Source organism: Oncorhynchus gorbuscha, unplaced genomic scaffold (assembly GCF_021184085.1).
Source record: "Oncorhynchus gorbuscha isolate QuinsamMale2020 ecotype Even-year unplaced genomic scaffold, OgorEven_v1.0 Un_scaffold_2830, whole genome shotgun sequence".
Lineage (NCBI taxonomy): Eukaryota > Metazoa > Chordata > Actinopteri > Salmoniformes > Salmonidae > Oncorhynchus > Oncorhynchus gorbuscha.
Window position 1 is genome coordinate 47,501 of NW_025747231.1, and position 16,645 is coordinate 64,145.

Consider the following 16,645-nt stretch of genomic DNA (forward strand, 5'->3'; position numbering starts at 1 on the left):
TACCTGGACCCAGTCAGATAGAGACACAGTAATACAGGCTGACAGAGAGGTCATACCTGGACCCAGTCAGATAGAGACACAGTAATACAGGTTGACAGAGAGGTCATACCTGGACCCAGTCAGATAGAGACACAGTAATACAGGTTGACAGAGAGGTCATACCTGGACCCAGTCAGATAGAGACACAGTAATACAGGTTGACAGAGAGGTCATACCTGGACCCAGTCAGGTAGAGACACAGTAATACAGGCTGACAGAGAGGTCATACCTGGACCCAGTCAGGTAGAGACACATACAGGCTGACATAGAGGTCATACCTGGAGAAACTAGTCCTGGACCCAGTCAGATAGAGACACAGTAATACAGGCTGACAGAGAGGTCATACCTGGACCCAGTCAGATAGAGACACAGTAATACAGGCTGACAGAGAGGTCATACCTGGACCCAGTCAGATAGAGACACAGTAATACAGGCTGACAGAGAGGTCATACCTGGACCCAGTCAGATAGAGACACAGTAATACAGGCTGACAGAGAGGTCATACCTGGACCCAGTCAGATAGAGACACAGTAATACAGGCTGACAGAGAGGTCATACCTGGACCCAGTCAGATAGAGACACAGTAATACAGGCTGACAGAGAGGTCATACCTGGACCCAGTCAGTAGAGACACAGTAATACAGGCTGACAGAGAGGTCATACCTGGACCCAGTCAGATAGAGACACAGTAATACAGGCTGACAGAGAGGTCACACCTGGACCCAGTCAGATAGAGACACAGTAATACAGGCTGACAGAGAGGTCACACCTGGACCCAGTCAGGTAGAGACACAGTAATACAGGCTGACAGAGAGGTCATACCTGGACCCAGTCAGATAGAGACACAGTAATACAGGCTGACAGAGAGGTCATACCTGGACCCAGTCAGGTAGAGACACAGTAATACAGGCTGACAGAGAGGTCATACCTGGACCCAGTCAGGTAGAGACACAGTAATACAGGCTGACAGAGAGGTCATACCTGGACCCAGTCAGATAGAGACACAGTAATACAGGCTGACAGAGAGGTCATACCTGGACCCAGTCAGATAGAGACACAGTAATACAGGCTGACAGAGAGGTCACACCTGGACCCAGTCAGATAGAGACACAGTAATACAGGCTGACAGAGAGGTCATACCTGGACCCAGTCAGGTAGAGACACAGTAATACAGGCTGACAGAGATGTCATACCTGGACCCAGTCAGATAGAGACACAGTAATACAGGCTGACAGAGAGGTCACACCTGGACCCAGTCAGATAGAGACACAGTAATACAGGCTGACAGAGAGGTCACACCTGGACCCAGTCAGATAGAGACACAGTAATACAGGCTGACAGAGAGGTCATACCTGGACCCAGTCAGGTAGAGACACAGTAATACAGGCTGACAGAGAGGTCATACCTGGACCCAGTCAGATAGAGACACAGTAATACAGGCTGACAGAGATGTCATACCTGGACCCAGTCAGGTAGAGACACAGTAATACAGGCTGACAGAGAGGTCATACCTGGACCCAGTCAGATAGAGGACAGTTGTAAACGACAGCTGCAGTTATTTCAAGATGCCCGATGTTCCAACAATCTGTTTCTGTCTGTTTCTATAGGTGACTAGTGTACTGTGTAGACAGTGGTATTACCTGGTCTATGCAGTCTGTTTCTATAGGTGACTAGTGTACTGTGTATACAGTGGTATTACCTGGTCTATGCAGTCTGTTTCTATAGGTGACTAGTGTACTGTGTAGACAGTGGTATTACCTGGTCTATGCAGTCTGTTTCTATAGGTGACTAGTGTACTGTGTAGACAGTGGTATTACCTGGTCTATGCAGTCTGTTTCTATAGGTGACTAGTGTACTGTGTAGACAGTGGTATTACCTGGTCTATGCAGTCTGTTTCTATAGGTGACTAGTGTACTGTGTAGACAGTGGTATTACCTGGTCTATGCAGTCTGTTTCTATAGGTGACTAGTGTACTGTGTAGACAGTGGTATTACCTGACAGTGCCGATGAATAGGACAGGGTCCTGGGGGATGACTGATAGTTTACTGCGGAGGTCCTCCAGGCCGATAGCACTGGTGTCCACCCCATCTATGAAGATCGTCCCAGCAGCTGGTTCCACCAGGCGGAACAGGGCCACTCCTAAAGAAGACTTCCCTGTTGGGTGACATATAATATCCAGGTTATATACAACACATCCAGGTTATATACAACACATCCAGGTTATATACAGTTTATATACAACACATCCAGGTTATATACAGTTTATATACAACACATCCAGGTTATATACAACACATCCAGGTTAAATACAGGTTATATACAACACATCCAGGTTAAATACAGGTTATATACTACACATCCAGGTTATATACTACACATCCAGGTTATATACAACACATCCAGGTTAAATACAGGTTATATACAACACATCCAGGTTAAATACAGGTTATATACTACACATCCAGGTTATATACTACACATCCAGGTTATATACAACACATCCAGGTTATATACAGTTTATATACAACACATCCAGGTTATATACAGTACATCCTTCTGTAGCTCAGTTGGTAGAGCATGGCGCTTGTAATGCCAGGGTAGTGGGTTCGATCCCCGGGACCACCCATACGTAGAATGTATGCACACATGACTGTAAGTCGCTTTGGATAAAAGCGTCTGCTAAATAGCATATATTATTATTATTATTATATTATTAAATACAGTTTATATACAACACATCCAGGTTATATACAACACATCCAGGTTATATACAGTACATACAGGTTATATACAACACATCTAGGTTAAATACAGTTTATATACAACACATCCAGGTTATTTACAGTACATTCAGGTTATATACAATACACCCAGGTTATATACAATACATCCAGGTTATATACAGGTTATATACAACACATCCAGGTTATATACAACACATCCAGGTTATATACAGTACATACAGGTTATATACAGTACATACAGGTTATATACAATACATCCAGGTTATATACAACACATCCAGGTTATATACAGTACATACAGGTTATATACAGTACATACAGGTTATATACAGTACATACAGGTTATATACAACACATCCAGGTTATATACAGTACATACGGGTTATATACAACACATCCAGGTTATATACAACACATCCAGGTTATATACAGTACATACAGGTTATATACAATACACCCAGGTTATAGACTATACATCCAGGTTAAATACAGTACATACAGGTTATATACAACACATCCAGGTTATATACAGTACATACAGTTTATATACAACACATCCAGGTTATATACTACACATCCAGGTTAAATACAGTTTATATACAACACATCCAGGTTAAATACAGTTTACATACAACACATCCAGGTTATATACAACACATCCAGGTTAAATACAGTTTATATACAACACATCCAGGTTATATACAACACATCCAGGTTAAATACAGTTTATATACAACACATCCAGGTTATATACAGTTTATATACAACACATCCAGGTTATATACAACACATCCAGGTTAAATACAGTTTATACACAACACATCCAGGTTATATACAGTACATATAGGTTATATACAATACATCCAGGTTATATACAATACATCCAGGTTAAATACAGTTTATATACAACACATCCAGGTTATATACAATACATCCAGGTTAAATACAGTTTATATACAACACATCCAGGTTATATACAATACATCCAGGTTAAATACAGTTTATATACAACACATCCAGGTTATTACATTTACATACAGTACATACAGGTTATATACAAAACACCCAGTTTATAGACTATACATCCAGGTTAAATACAGTTTATATACAACACATCCAGGTTATAGACTATACATCCAGGTTATATACAACACATCCAGGTTATATACAACACATCCAGGTTATATACAACACATCCAGGTTGTATACTACACATTCAGGTTATAAACAGTACCTCCGGGTTATATACAACACATCCAGTTTATATACAACACATCCAGGTTATATACAATACACCCAGGTTATAGACTATACATCCAGGTTAAATACAGTTTATATACAACACATCCAGGTTATAGACTATACATCCAGGTTATATACAACACATCCAGGTTATGTACAACACATGCAGGTTATATACAACACATACAGGTTATATACAATACATCCAGGTTATATACAATACATCCAGGTTATATACAACACATTCAGGTTATATACAATACATCCAGGTTATGTACAACACATCCAGGTTATATAGTACGCATCCATGTTATTTACAACACACCCAGGTTATATACAACACATCCAGGTCACATCCAGGTTATATACAACACATCCAGGTTATATACAACACATCCAGGTTATACACAACACATCCAGGTTATATACAACACATCCAGGTTATATACAACACATCAAGATCACATCCAGGTTATATACAACACATCCAGGTTATATACAACACATCCAGGTTATATACAACACATCAAGGTCACATCCAGGTTATATACAACACATCCAGGTTATATACAACACATCCAGGTCACATCCAGGATAAATACAGTTTACATACAACACATCCAGGTTATATACAACACATCCAGGTTAAATACAGTTTATACACAACACATCCAGGTTATATACAACACATCAAGGTCACATCCAGGTTATATACAACACATCCAGGTTATATACAACACATTCAGGTCACATACAGGTTATATACAACACATCCAGGTTATACACAACACATCCAGGTTATATACAACACATCCAGGTTATATACAACACATTCAGGTCACATCCAGGTTATATACTACACATCCAGGTTATATACAACCCATCCAGGTTATATACAACACATACAGGTTATATACAGTACATACAGGTTATATACAATACATCCAGGTTATATACAATACATCCAGGTTAAATACAGTTTATATACAACACATCCAGGTTATATACAATACATCCAGGTTAAATACAGTTTATATACAACACATCCAGGTTGTATACAATACATCCAGGTTAAATACAGTTTATATACAACACATCCAGGTTATTACATTTACATACAGTACATACAGGTTATATACAAAACACCCAGTTTATAGACTATACATCCAGGTTAAATACAGTTTATATACAACACATCCAGTTTATAGACTATACATCCAGGTTATATACAACACATCCAGGTTGTATACTACACATTCAGGTTATAAACAGTACCTCCAGGTTATATACAACACATCCAGTTTATATACAACACATCCAGGTTATATACAATACGCCCAGGATATAGACTATACATCCAGGTTAAATACAGTTTATATACAACACATCCAGGTTATAGACTATACATCCAGGTTATATACAACACATCCAGGTTATATACAACACATACAGGTTATATACAACACATCCAGGTTATGTACAACACATGCAGGTTATATACAACACATACAGGTTATATACAATACATCCAGGTTATATACAACACATCCAGGTTATATACAACACATTCAGGTTATATACAATACATCCAGGTTATGTACAACACATCCAGGTTATATAGTACGCATCCATTTTATTTACAACACACCCAGGTTATATACAACACATCCAGGTCACATCCAGGTTATATACAACACATCCAGGTTATATACAACACATCCAGGTTATACACAACACATCCAGGTTATATACGACACATCCAGGTTATATACAACACATCAAGATCACATCCAGGTTATATACAACACATCCAGGTTATATACAACACATCCAGGTTATATACAACACATCAAGGTCACATCCAGGTTATATACAACACATCCAGGTTATATACAACACATCCAGGTCACATCCAGGATAAATACAGTTTACATACAACACATCCAGGTTATATACAACACATCCAGGTTAAATACAGTTTATACACAACACATCCAGGTTATATACAACACATCAAGGTCACATCCAGGTTATATACAACACATCCAGGTTATATACTACACATCCAGGTCACATCCAGGTTATATACAACACATCCAGGTTATATACTACACATCCAGGTTATATACAACCCATCCAGGTTATATACAACACATACAGGTTATATACAACACATACAGGTCACATCCAGGTTATATAAAACACATCCAGGTTATATACAGTACACCCAGGTCATATCCAGGTTATATACAACACATCCAGGTCACATCCAGGTTATATACAACACATTGAGTTTATATACAGTACATCCAGGTCACATCAAGGTTATATACAACACATACAGGTTATATACAACACATCCAGGTCACATCCAGGTTATATACAACACATCCAGGTCACATCCAGGTTATATACAACACATCCAGGTCACATCCAGGTTATATACAGTACATCCAGGTTATATACAGTACATCCAGGTCATATACAACACATCCAGGTCACATCCAGGTTATATACAACACATCCAGGTCACAACCAGGTTATATACAACACATCCAGGTCACATCCAGGTTATATACAACACATCCAGGTCAAATCCAGGTTATATACAACACATCCAGGTTATATACAGTACATCCAGGTCACATCCAGTTTATATACAACACATCCAGGTTATATACAACACATCCAGGTTATATACAACACATCCAGGTTATATACAACACATCCAGGTTATATACAACACATCCAGGTTATATACAACACATCCAGGTTATATACAACACATCAAGATCACATCCAGGTTATATACAACACATCCAGGTTATATACAACACATCCAGGTTATATACAACACATCAAGGTCACATCCAGGTTATATACAACACATCCAGGTTATATACAACACATCCAGGTCACATCCAGGTTAAATACAGTTTACATACAACACATCCAGGTTATATACAACACATCCAGGTTACATACAGTACATCCAGGTCACATCCAGGTTATATACAACACATCCAGGTTAAATACAACACATCCAGGTCACATCCAGGTTAAATACAACACAACCAGGTCATATCCAGGTTATATACAACACATCCAGGTTATATACAACACATCCAGTTTATAGACTATACATCCAGGTTATATACAACACATCCAGGTTATATACAACACATCCAGGTTATATACAACACATCCAGGTTGTATACTACACATTCAGGTTATAAACAGTACCTCCAGGTTATATACAACACATCCAGTTTATATACAACACATCCAGGTTATATACAATATGCCCAGGTTATAGACTATACATCCAGGTTAAATACAGTTTATATACAACACATCCAGGTTATAGACTATACATCCAGGTTATATACAACACATCCAGGTTATATACAACACATAAAGGTTATATACAACACATCCAGGTTGTATACTACACATTCAGGTTATAAACAGTACCTCCAGGTTATATACTACACATCCAGTTTATATACAACACATCCAGGTTATATACAACACATCCAGGTTATGTACAACACATGCAGGTTATATACAACACATACAGGTTATATACAATACATCCAGGTTATATACAACACATCCAGGTTATATACAACACATTCAGGTTATATACAATACATCCAGGTTATGTACAACACATCCAGGTTATATAGTACGCATCCATGTTATTTACAACACACCCAGGTTATATACAACACATCCAGGTCACATCCAGGTTATATACAACACATCCAGGTTATATACAACACATCCAGGTTATACACAACACATCCAGGTTATATACGACACATCCAGGTTATATACAACACATCAAGATCACATCCAGGTTATATACAACACATCCAGGTTATATACAACACATCCAGGTTATATACAACACATCAAGGTCACATCCAGGTTATATACAACACATCCAGGTTATATACAACACATCCAGGTCACATCCAGGATAAATACAGTTTACATACAACACATCCAGGTTATATACAACACATCCAGGTTAAATACAGTTTATACACAACACATCCAGGTTATATACAACACATCAAGGTCACATCCAGGTTATATACAACACATCCAGGTTATATACTACACATCCAGGTCACATCCAGGTTATATACAACACATCCAGGTTATATACTACACATCCAGGTTATATACAACCCATCCAGGTTATATACAACACATACAGGTTATATACAACACATACAGGTCACATCCAGGTTATATAAAACACATCCAGGTTATATACAGTACACCCAGGTCATATCCAGGTTATATACAACACATCCAGGTCACATCCAGGTTATATACAACACATCCAGGTCACATCCAGGTTATATACAACACATCCAGGTCAAATCCAGGTTATATACAACACATCCAGGTTATATACAGTACATCCAGGTCACATCCAGTTTATATACAACACATACAGGTTATATACAACACATCCAGGTTATATACAACACATCCAGGTTATATACAACACATCCAGGTTATATACAACACATCCAGGTTATATACAACACATCCAGGTTATATACAACACATCAAGGTCACATCCAGGTTATATACAACACATCCAGGTTATATACAACACATCCAGGTCACATCCAGGTTAAATACAGTTTACATACAACACATCCAGGTTATATACAACACATCCAGGTTACATACAGTACATCCAGGTCACATCCAGGTTATATACAACACATCCAGGTTAAATACAACACATCCAGGTTAAATACAACACATCCAGGTCACATCCAGGTTAAATACAACACAACCAGGTCATATCCAGGTTATATACAACACATCCAGGTTATATACAACACATCCATGTTATATACAACACATCCAGGTCACATCCAGGTTATATACAACACATCCATGTTATATACAACACATCCAGGTCACATCCAGGTTAAATACAACACATCCAGGTCACATCCAGGTTAAATACAACACATCCAGGTCATATCCAGGTTATATACAGCTGCTGTCTCAGTATTGACACATTGTTCTAGATACACATCCAGGTCACATCCAGGTTATTTACAACACATCCAGGTCACATCTAGGTTATATACAACACATCCAGGTCACATCTAGGTTATATACAACACATCTAGATTATATACAACACATCCAGGTCATATCCAGGTTATATACAGTACATCCAGGTTATATACAACACATGCAGGTTATATACAACACATCCAGGTTATATACTACACATCCATGTTATTTACAACACACCCAGGTCACATCCCAGGGTATATACAACACATACAGGTCACATCCAGGTTAAATACAACACATCCAGGTCACATCCAGGTTAAATACAACACATCCAGGTCATATCCAGGTTATATACAACACATCCAGGTTATATACAACACATCCAGGTCATATCCAGGTTATATACAACACATCCAGGTTATATACTACACATCCATGTTATATACAACACATCCAGGTCACATCCAGGTTATATACAACACATCCAGGTTAAATACAGTACATCCAGTTCACATCCAGGTTAAATACAACACATCCACGTCACATCCAGGTTAAATACAACACATCCACGTCATATCCAGGTTATACACAGCTGCTGTCTCAGTATTGACACATTGTTCTAGATACACATCCAGGTCACATCCAGGTTATTTACAACACATCCAGGTCACATCTAGGTTATATACAACACATCCAGGTCACATCTAGGTTATATACAGTACATCCAGGTCATATCCAGGTTAAATACAACACATCCAGGTCATATCCAGGTTATATACAGCTGCTGTCTCAGTATTGACACATTGTTCTAGATACACATCCAGGTCACATCCAGGTTACATACAACACATCCATGTCACATGCATGTCACATCCAGGTCACATCCAGGTCACATCCAGGTTATATACAACACATCCAGGTCACATCCAGGTAATATACAACACATCCAGGTCACATCCAGGTTATATACAACACATCCAGGTCACATCTAGGTTATATACAGTACATCCAGGTCACATCCAGGTTATATACAGTACATCCAGGTTATATACAGTACATCCAGGTTATATACAACACATCCAGGTTATATACCACACATCCAGGTCACATCCAGGTTATATACAGTACATCCAGGTTATATACAGTACATCCAGGTTATATACAACACATCCAGGTTATATACCACACATCCAGGTCACATCCAGGTTATATACAGTACATCCAGGTTATATACAACACATCCAGGTTATATACAACACATCCAGGTTATATACAACACATCCAGGTCACATCCAGGTCACATCCAGGTTATATACAGTACATCCAGGTCATATACAACACATCCAGGTCACATCCAGGTTATAAACAACACATCCAGGTTATATACAGTACATCCAGGTTATATACAACACATCCAGGTCACATCCAGATTATATACAGTACATCCAGGTTATATACAACACATCCAGGTCACACCAGAAGATAAAACAAAGACAACAACCTGATGCCTGACGATTGACAAACACTTCTTGTATATTCTTCATCAATCTACACACATTACCCCATAACGAAAAAGCTAAAACAGGTTTTTAGAAATACATAAGTATTCAGAACCTTTTCTATGAGACTCAAAATTGAGCTCAGGTGCATCCTGTTTCTACAACTTGATTGGAGTCCACCTGTGGTAAATTCAATTGATTGGACATGATTTGGAAATACACACACCTGTCTATGTAAGGTCACACTGCTGACAGTGCATGTCAGAGCAAAAACCAATCCATGAGGTCGAAGGAATTGTTCGTAGAGCTCCGAGATTTTGTCAAGGCACAGATCTGGGGAAGGGTACCAACAAAATGTTTGCAGCATTGAAGGTCCTCAAGAACACAGTGGCCTCCATCATTCTAAAATGGAAGAAGTTTGGAACCACCAAGACTCTTCCTAGAGCTGGCCACCCGGCCAAACTGACCAATCCGGAGAGAAGGGCCTTGGTCAGAGGGGTGACCAAGAACCCAATGGTCACTCTGACAGAGCTCCAGAGTTCCACTGCAGAGAAGGGAGAACCTTCCAGAAGGACAACCATCTCTGCAGCACTCCACCAATCAGGCCTTTATGGTAGAGTAGCCAGACGGAAGCCAGTCCTCTGTAAAAGGCACATGACAGCCCACTTGGATTTTGCCAAAAGGCACCTAAAGGACTCTGACCATGAGAAAGAAGATTCTCTGGTCTGATGAAACTAATATTGAACTCTTTGGCCTGAATGCCAAGCGTTATGTCTGGAGGAAAGCCAATACCATCCCTACGGTGAAGCATGGTGGCGGCAGCATCATGCTGTGGGGATGTTTTTCAGCTGCAGGGACTGGGAGATGATTCAGTGATGCTACCCATTCTACCAGACAGAGTTTGAGAGGATCTGCAGAAAACAAGGGAGAAACTCCCCAAATACAGGCCTGCCAAGCTTGTAGTGTCATGTAATCGCTGCCAAAGGTGCTTTAACACAGTACTGAGTAAAGGGTCTGAATACTTATGTAAATGTCATATTTCAGTTATTTAAATTTTATTTCAGTGTTTTACTATTAATACATTTGCAAAAATGTCTAAAAACCTGTTTTTGCTTTGGAATTATGGAGCATTGTGATGTCATTATGGAGTATTGTGATGTCATTATGGAGTATTGTGATGTCATTATGGAGCATTGTGATGTCATTATGGAGCATTGTGATGTCATTATGGAGTATTGTGATGTCATTATGGAGCATTGTGATGTCATTATGGAGTATTGTGATGTCATTATGGAGCATTGTGATGTCATTATGGAGGATTGTGTGTAGATTGGTCAAGGGAAAAAAACTATTGAATCCATTTTAGAATAAGTTTGTAATGTAACAAAATGTGATCTGAATACTTTCCAAATGCCACAATATATCACAATGACAATGTTCACTGTGGTGTTTCATGTTAGCATTACGACAGTGAGTAGGTGGTCTAAACTGAGGTCTTACCGGAGCCTGTGAAATACACTTAGCCACCAGCAGCAGGCATAGACACAAACAACTCTGACAATGAGTTGGACTGAGGTCTTACCAGAGCCTGTCCTCCCCACGATGCCCAGCTTCTCCCTGGGCTGGATGTTGAGCTGGAGTCCATCGAGCACGATGGGAGTGTTCGCTCTGTACCTCATCGTATAGTCCTTAAAGGAGATGGCCCCTTTATGAGGCCAACCCTCTGGGATGAGGGCGTCTTTAACTCTCCTGGGCGCCTCAGAGACACAACCCTGGACAGAAACATGGACTCCTCAGAGACACAACCCTGGACAGAAACATGGACACCTCAGAGACACAACCCTGGACAGAAACATGGACACCTCAGAGACACAACCCTGGACAGAAACATGGACACCTCAGAGACACAACCCTGGACAGAAACATGGACACCTTAGAGACACAACCCTGGACAGAAACATGGACACCTCAGAGACACAACCCTGGACAGAAACATTACATTTACATTTTACATTTAAGTCATTTAGCAGACGCTCTTATCCAGAGCGACTTACAAATTGGTGCATTCACCTTATGACATCCAGTGGGACAGTCACTTAACAATAGTGCATCTAAAACTTAGGGGGGGTGGGGTGAGAGGGATTACTTAACCTATCCTAGGTATTCCTTAAAGAGGTGGGGTTTCAGGTGTCTCCGGAAGGTGGTGATTGACTCCGCTGTCCTGGCGTCGTGAGGGAGTTTGTTCCACCATTGGGGGGCCAGGGCAGCGAACAGTTTTGACTGGGCTGAGCGGGAGCTGTACTTCCTCAGTGGTAGGGAGGCGAGCAGGCCAGAGGTGGATGAACGCAGTGCCCTTGTTTGGGTGTAGGGCCTGATCAGAGCCTGGAGGTACTGAGGTGCCGTTCCCCTCACAGCTCCGTAGGCAAGCACCATGGTCTTGTAGCGGATGCGAGCTTCAACTGGAAGCCAGTGGAGAGAACGGAGGAGCGGGGTGACGTGAGAGAACTTGGGAAGGTTGAACACCAGACGGGCTGCGGCGTTCTGGATGAGTTGAAGGGGTTTAATGGCACAGGCAGGGAGCCCAGCCAACAGCGAGTTGCAGTAATCCAGACGGGAGATGACAAGTGCCTGGATTAGGACCTGCGCCGCTTCCTGTGTGAGGCAGGGTCGTACTCTGCGGATGTTGTAGAGCATGAACCTACAGGAACGGGCCACCGCCTTGATGTTAGTTGAGAACGACAGGGTGTTGTCCAGGATCACACCAAGGTTCTTGGCGCTCTGGGAGGAGGACACAGTGGAGTTGTCAACCGTGATGGCGAGATCATGGAACGGGCAGTCCTTCCCCGGGAGGAAGAGCAGCTCCGTCTTGCCGAGGTTCAGCTTGAGGTGGTGATCCGTCATCCACACTGATATGTCTGCCAGACATGCAGAGATGCGATTCGCCACCTGGTCATCAGAAGGGGGAAAGGAGAAGATTAATTGTGTGTCGTCTGCATAGCAATGATAAGAGAGACCATGTGAGGTTATGACAGAGCCAAGTGACTTGGTGTATAGCGAGAATAGGAGAGGGCCAAGAACAGAGCCCTGGGGACACCAGTGGTGAGAGCGCGTGGTGAGGAGACAGATTCTCGCCACGCCACCTGGTAGGAACGACCTGTCAGGTAGGACGCAATCCAAGCGTGGGCCGCGCCGGAGATGCCCAACTCGGAGAGGGTGGAGAGGAGGATCTGATGGTTCACAGTATCGAAGGCAGCCGATAGATCTAGAAGGATGAGAGCAGAGGAGAGAGAGTTAGCTTTAGCAGTGCGGAGCGCCTCCGTGATACAGAGGAGAGCAGTCTCAGTTGAATGACTAGTCTTGAAACCTGACTGATTTGGATCAAGAAGGTCATTCAGAGAGAGATAGCGGGAGAGCTGGCCAAGGACGGCACGTTCAAGAGTTTTGGAGAGAAAAGAAAGAAGGGATACTGGTCTGTAATTGTTGACATCGGAGGGATCGAGTGTAGGTTTTTTCAGAAGGGGTGCAACTCTCGCTCTCTTGAAGACGGAAGGGACGTAGCCAACGGTCAGGGATGAGTTGATGAGCGAGGTGAGGTAAGGGAGAAGGTCTCCGGAAATGGTCTGGAGAAGAGAGGAGGGGATAGGGTCAAGCGGGCAGGTTGTTGGGCGGCCGGCCGTCACAAGACGCGAGATTTCATCTGGAGAGAGAGGGGAGAAAGAGGTCAGAGCATAGGGTAGGGCAGTGTGAGCAGAACCAGCGGTGTCGTTTGACTTAGCAAACGAGGATCGGATGTCGTCGACCTTCTTTTCAAAATGGTTGACGAAGTCATCTGCAGAGAGGAGGAGGGGGGAGGGGGCGGAGGATTCAGGAGGGAGGAGAAGGTGGCAAAGAGCTTCCTAGGGTTAGAGGCAGAAGCTTGGAATTTAGCGTGGTAGAAAGTGGCTTTAGCAGCAGAGACAGAGGAGGAAAATGTAGAGAGGAGGGAGTGAAAGGATGCCAGGTCCGCAGGGAGGCGAGTTTTCCTCCATTTCCGCTCGGCTGCCCGGAGCCCTGTTCTGTGAGCTCGCAATGAGTCATCGAGCCACGGAGCGGGAGGGGAGGACCGAGCCGGCCTGGAGGATAGGGGACATAGAGAGTCAAGGGATGCAGAGAGGGAGGAGAGGAGGGTTGAGGAGGCAGAATCAGGAGATAGGTGGGAGAAGGTTTGAGCGGAGGGAAGAGATGATAGGATGGAAGAGGAGAGAGTAGCGGGGGAGAGAGAGCGAAGGTTGGGACGGCGCGATACCATCCGAGTAGGGGCAGTGTGGGAGGTGTTGGATGAGAGCGAGAGGGAAACATGGACATCTCAGAGACACAACCCTGGACAGAAACATGGACACCTCAGAGACACAACCCTGGACAGAAACATGGACACCTCAGAGACACAACCCTGGACAGAAACATGGAAACCTCAGAGACACAACCCTGGACAGAAACATGGACACCTCAGAGACACAACCCTGGACAGAAACATGGACATCTCAGAGACACAACCCTGGACAGAAACATGGACACCTCAGAGACACAACCCTGGACAGAAACATGGACACCTCAGAGACACAACCCTGGACAGAAACATGGACACCTCAGAGACACAACCCTGGACAGAAACATGGACACCTCAGAGACACAACCCTGGACAGAAACATGGACACCTCAGAGACACAACCCTGGACAGAAACATGGACATCTCAGAGACACAACCCTGGCCAGAAACATGGACACTTCAGAGACACAACCCTGGACAGAAACATGGACACCTTAGAGACACAACCCTGGACAGAAACATGGACACCTCAGAGACACAACCCTGGACAGAAACATGGAAACCTCAGAGACACAACCCTGGACAGAAACATGGACACCTCAGAGACACAACCCTGGACAGAAAAATGGACACCTCAGAGACACAACCCTGGACAGAAACATGGACACCTCAGAGACACAACCCTGGACAGAAACATGGACACCTCAGGGACACAACCCTGGACAGAAACATGGACACCTCAGAGACACAACCCTGGACAGAAACATGGACACCTCAGAGACACAACCCTGGACAGAAACATGGACATCTCAGAGACACAACCCTGGACAGAAAAATGGATACCTCAGAGACACAACCCTGGACAGAAACATGAACATCTCAGAGACACAACCCTGGACAGAAACATGGACACCTCAGAGACACAACCCTGGACAGAAACATGGACATCTCAGAGACACAACCCTGGACAGAAACATGGACTCCGCAGGGACACAACCCTGGACAGAAACATGGACACCTCAGAGACACAACCCTGGCCAGAAACATGGACCCTTCAGAGACACAACCCTGGACAGAAACATGGACACCTCAGAGACACAACCCTGGACAGAAACATGGACACCTCAGAGACACAACCCTGGACAGAAACATGGACATCTCAGAGACACAACCCTGGACAGAAACATGGACATCTCAGAGACACAACCCTGGACAGAAACATGGACACCTCAGAGACACAACTCTGGACAGGTGAATAGTAGTGTATTAAAAGGTCATGAAGACGGTAAGACATTATTTGTGTATTTGAGAGATAGAAAGTGTTGACGTTCTCACCTCGATGTACTCCTGTAGTCTCTCCACTGACAGGAACTTGGCCTCCAGCTCCGTAGACAGCCTTACCACGTACTGGAGCATACCTGTCAACTGGACAACAGATAACACAAAACACAGGCAACAAACTCCATCACAACTGGTCATCTGACAACTCTTAACTGTAGGTTTACTGTTAGAACACGAGGGGGCAGCATTGAGTCATATTGATCACTGGTAGGCCTGAAACTCTCCTGTACTGTATGGAGTATTAGACTCTACCTGTATGGTGTATTAGACTCTACCTGTATGGTGTATTAGACTCTACCTGTATGGTGTATTAGACTCTACCTGTATGGAGTATTGGACTCTACCTGTATGGAGTATTAGACTCTACCTGTATGGAGTATTAGACTCTACCTGTATGGAGTATTAGACTCTTC

At 42.5% G+C, this 16,645-nt stretch overlaps 1 protein-coding gene across 1 annotated transcript in view; it reads right to left on the reverse strand.

Moving 5' to 3' along the window:
- LOC124026778 (ATP-binding cassette sub-family C member 12-like) overlaps nucleotides 1-16,537 on the reverse strand; it is a 24,889-nt gene extending 8,352 nt beyond the window's left edge. Inside the window, exons 1-4 of the mRNA XM_046339521.1 lie at nucleotides 16,531-16,537; nucleotides 16,227-16,316; nucleotides 12,168-12,357; nucleotides 2,034-2,193 (exon numbers count right to left, since the gene is read on the reverse strand). Coding sequence (XP_046195477.1) covers nucleotides 2,034-2,193; nucleotides 12,168-12,357; nucleotides 16,227-16,307 — 431 coding nt within the window. The 5' untranslated portion in view covers nucleotides 16,308-16,316; nucleotides 16,531-16,537. The remainder of the gene's footprint in view (nucleotides 1-2,033; nucleotides 2,194-12,167; nucleotides 12,358-16,226; nucleotides 16,317-16,530) is intronic.
- Between the last annotated feature and the right edge of the window lie 108 nt (nucleotides 16,538-16,645).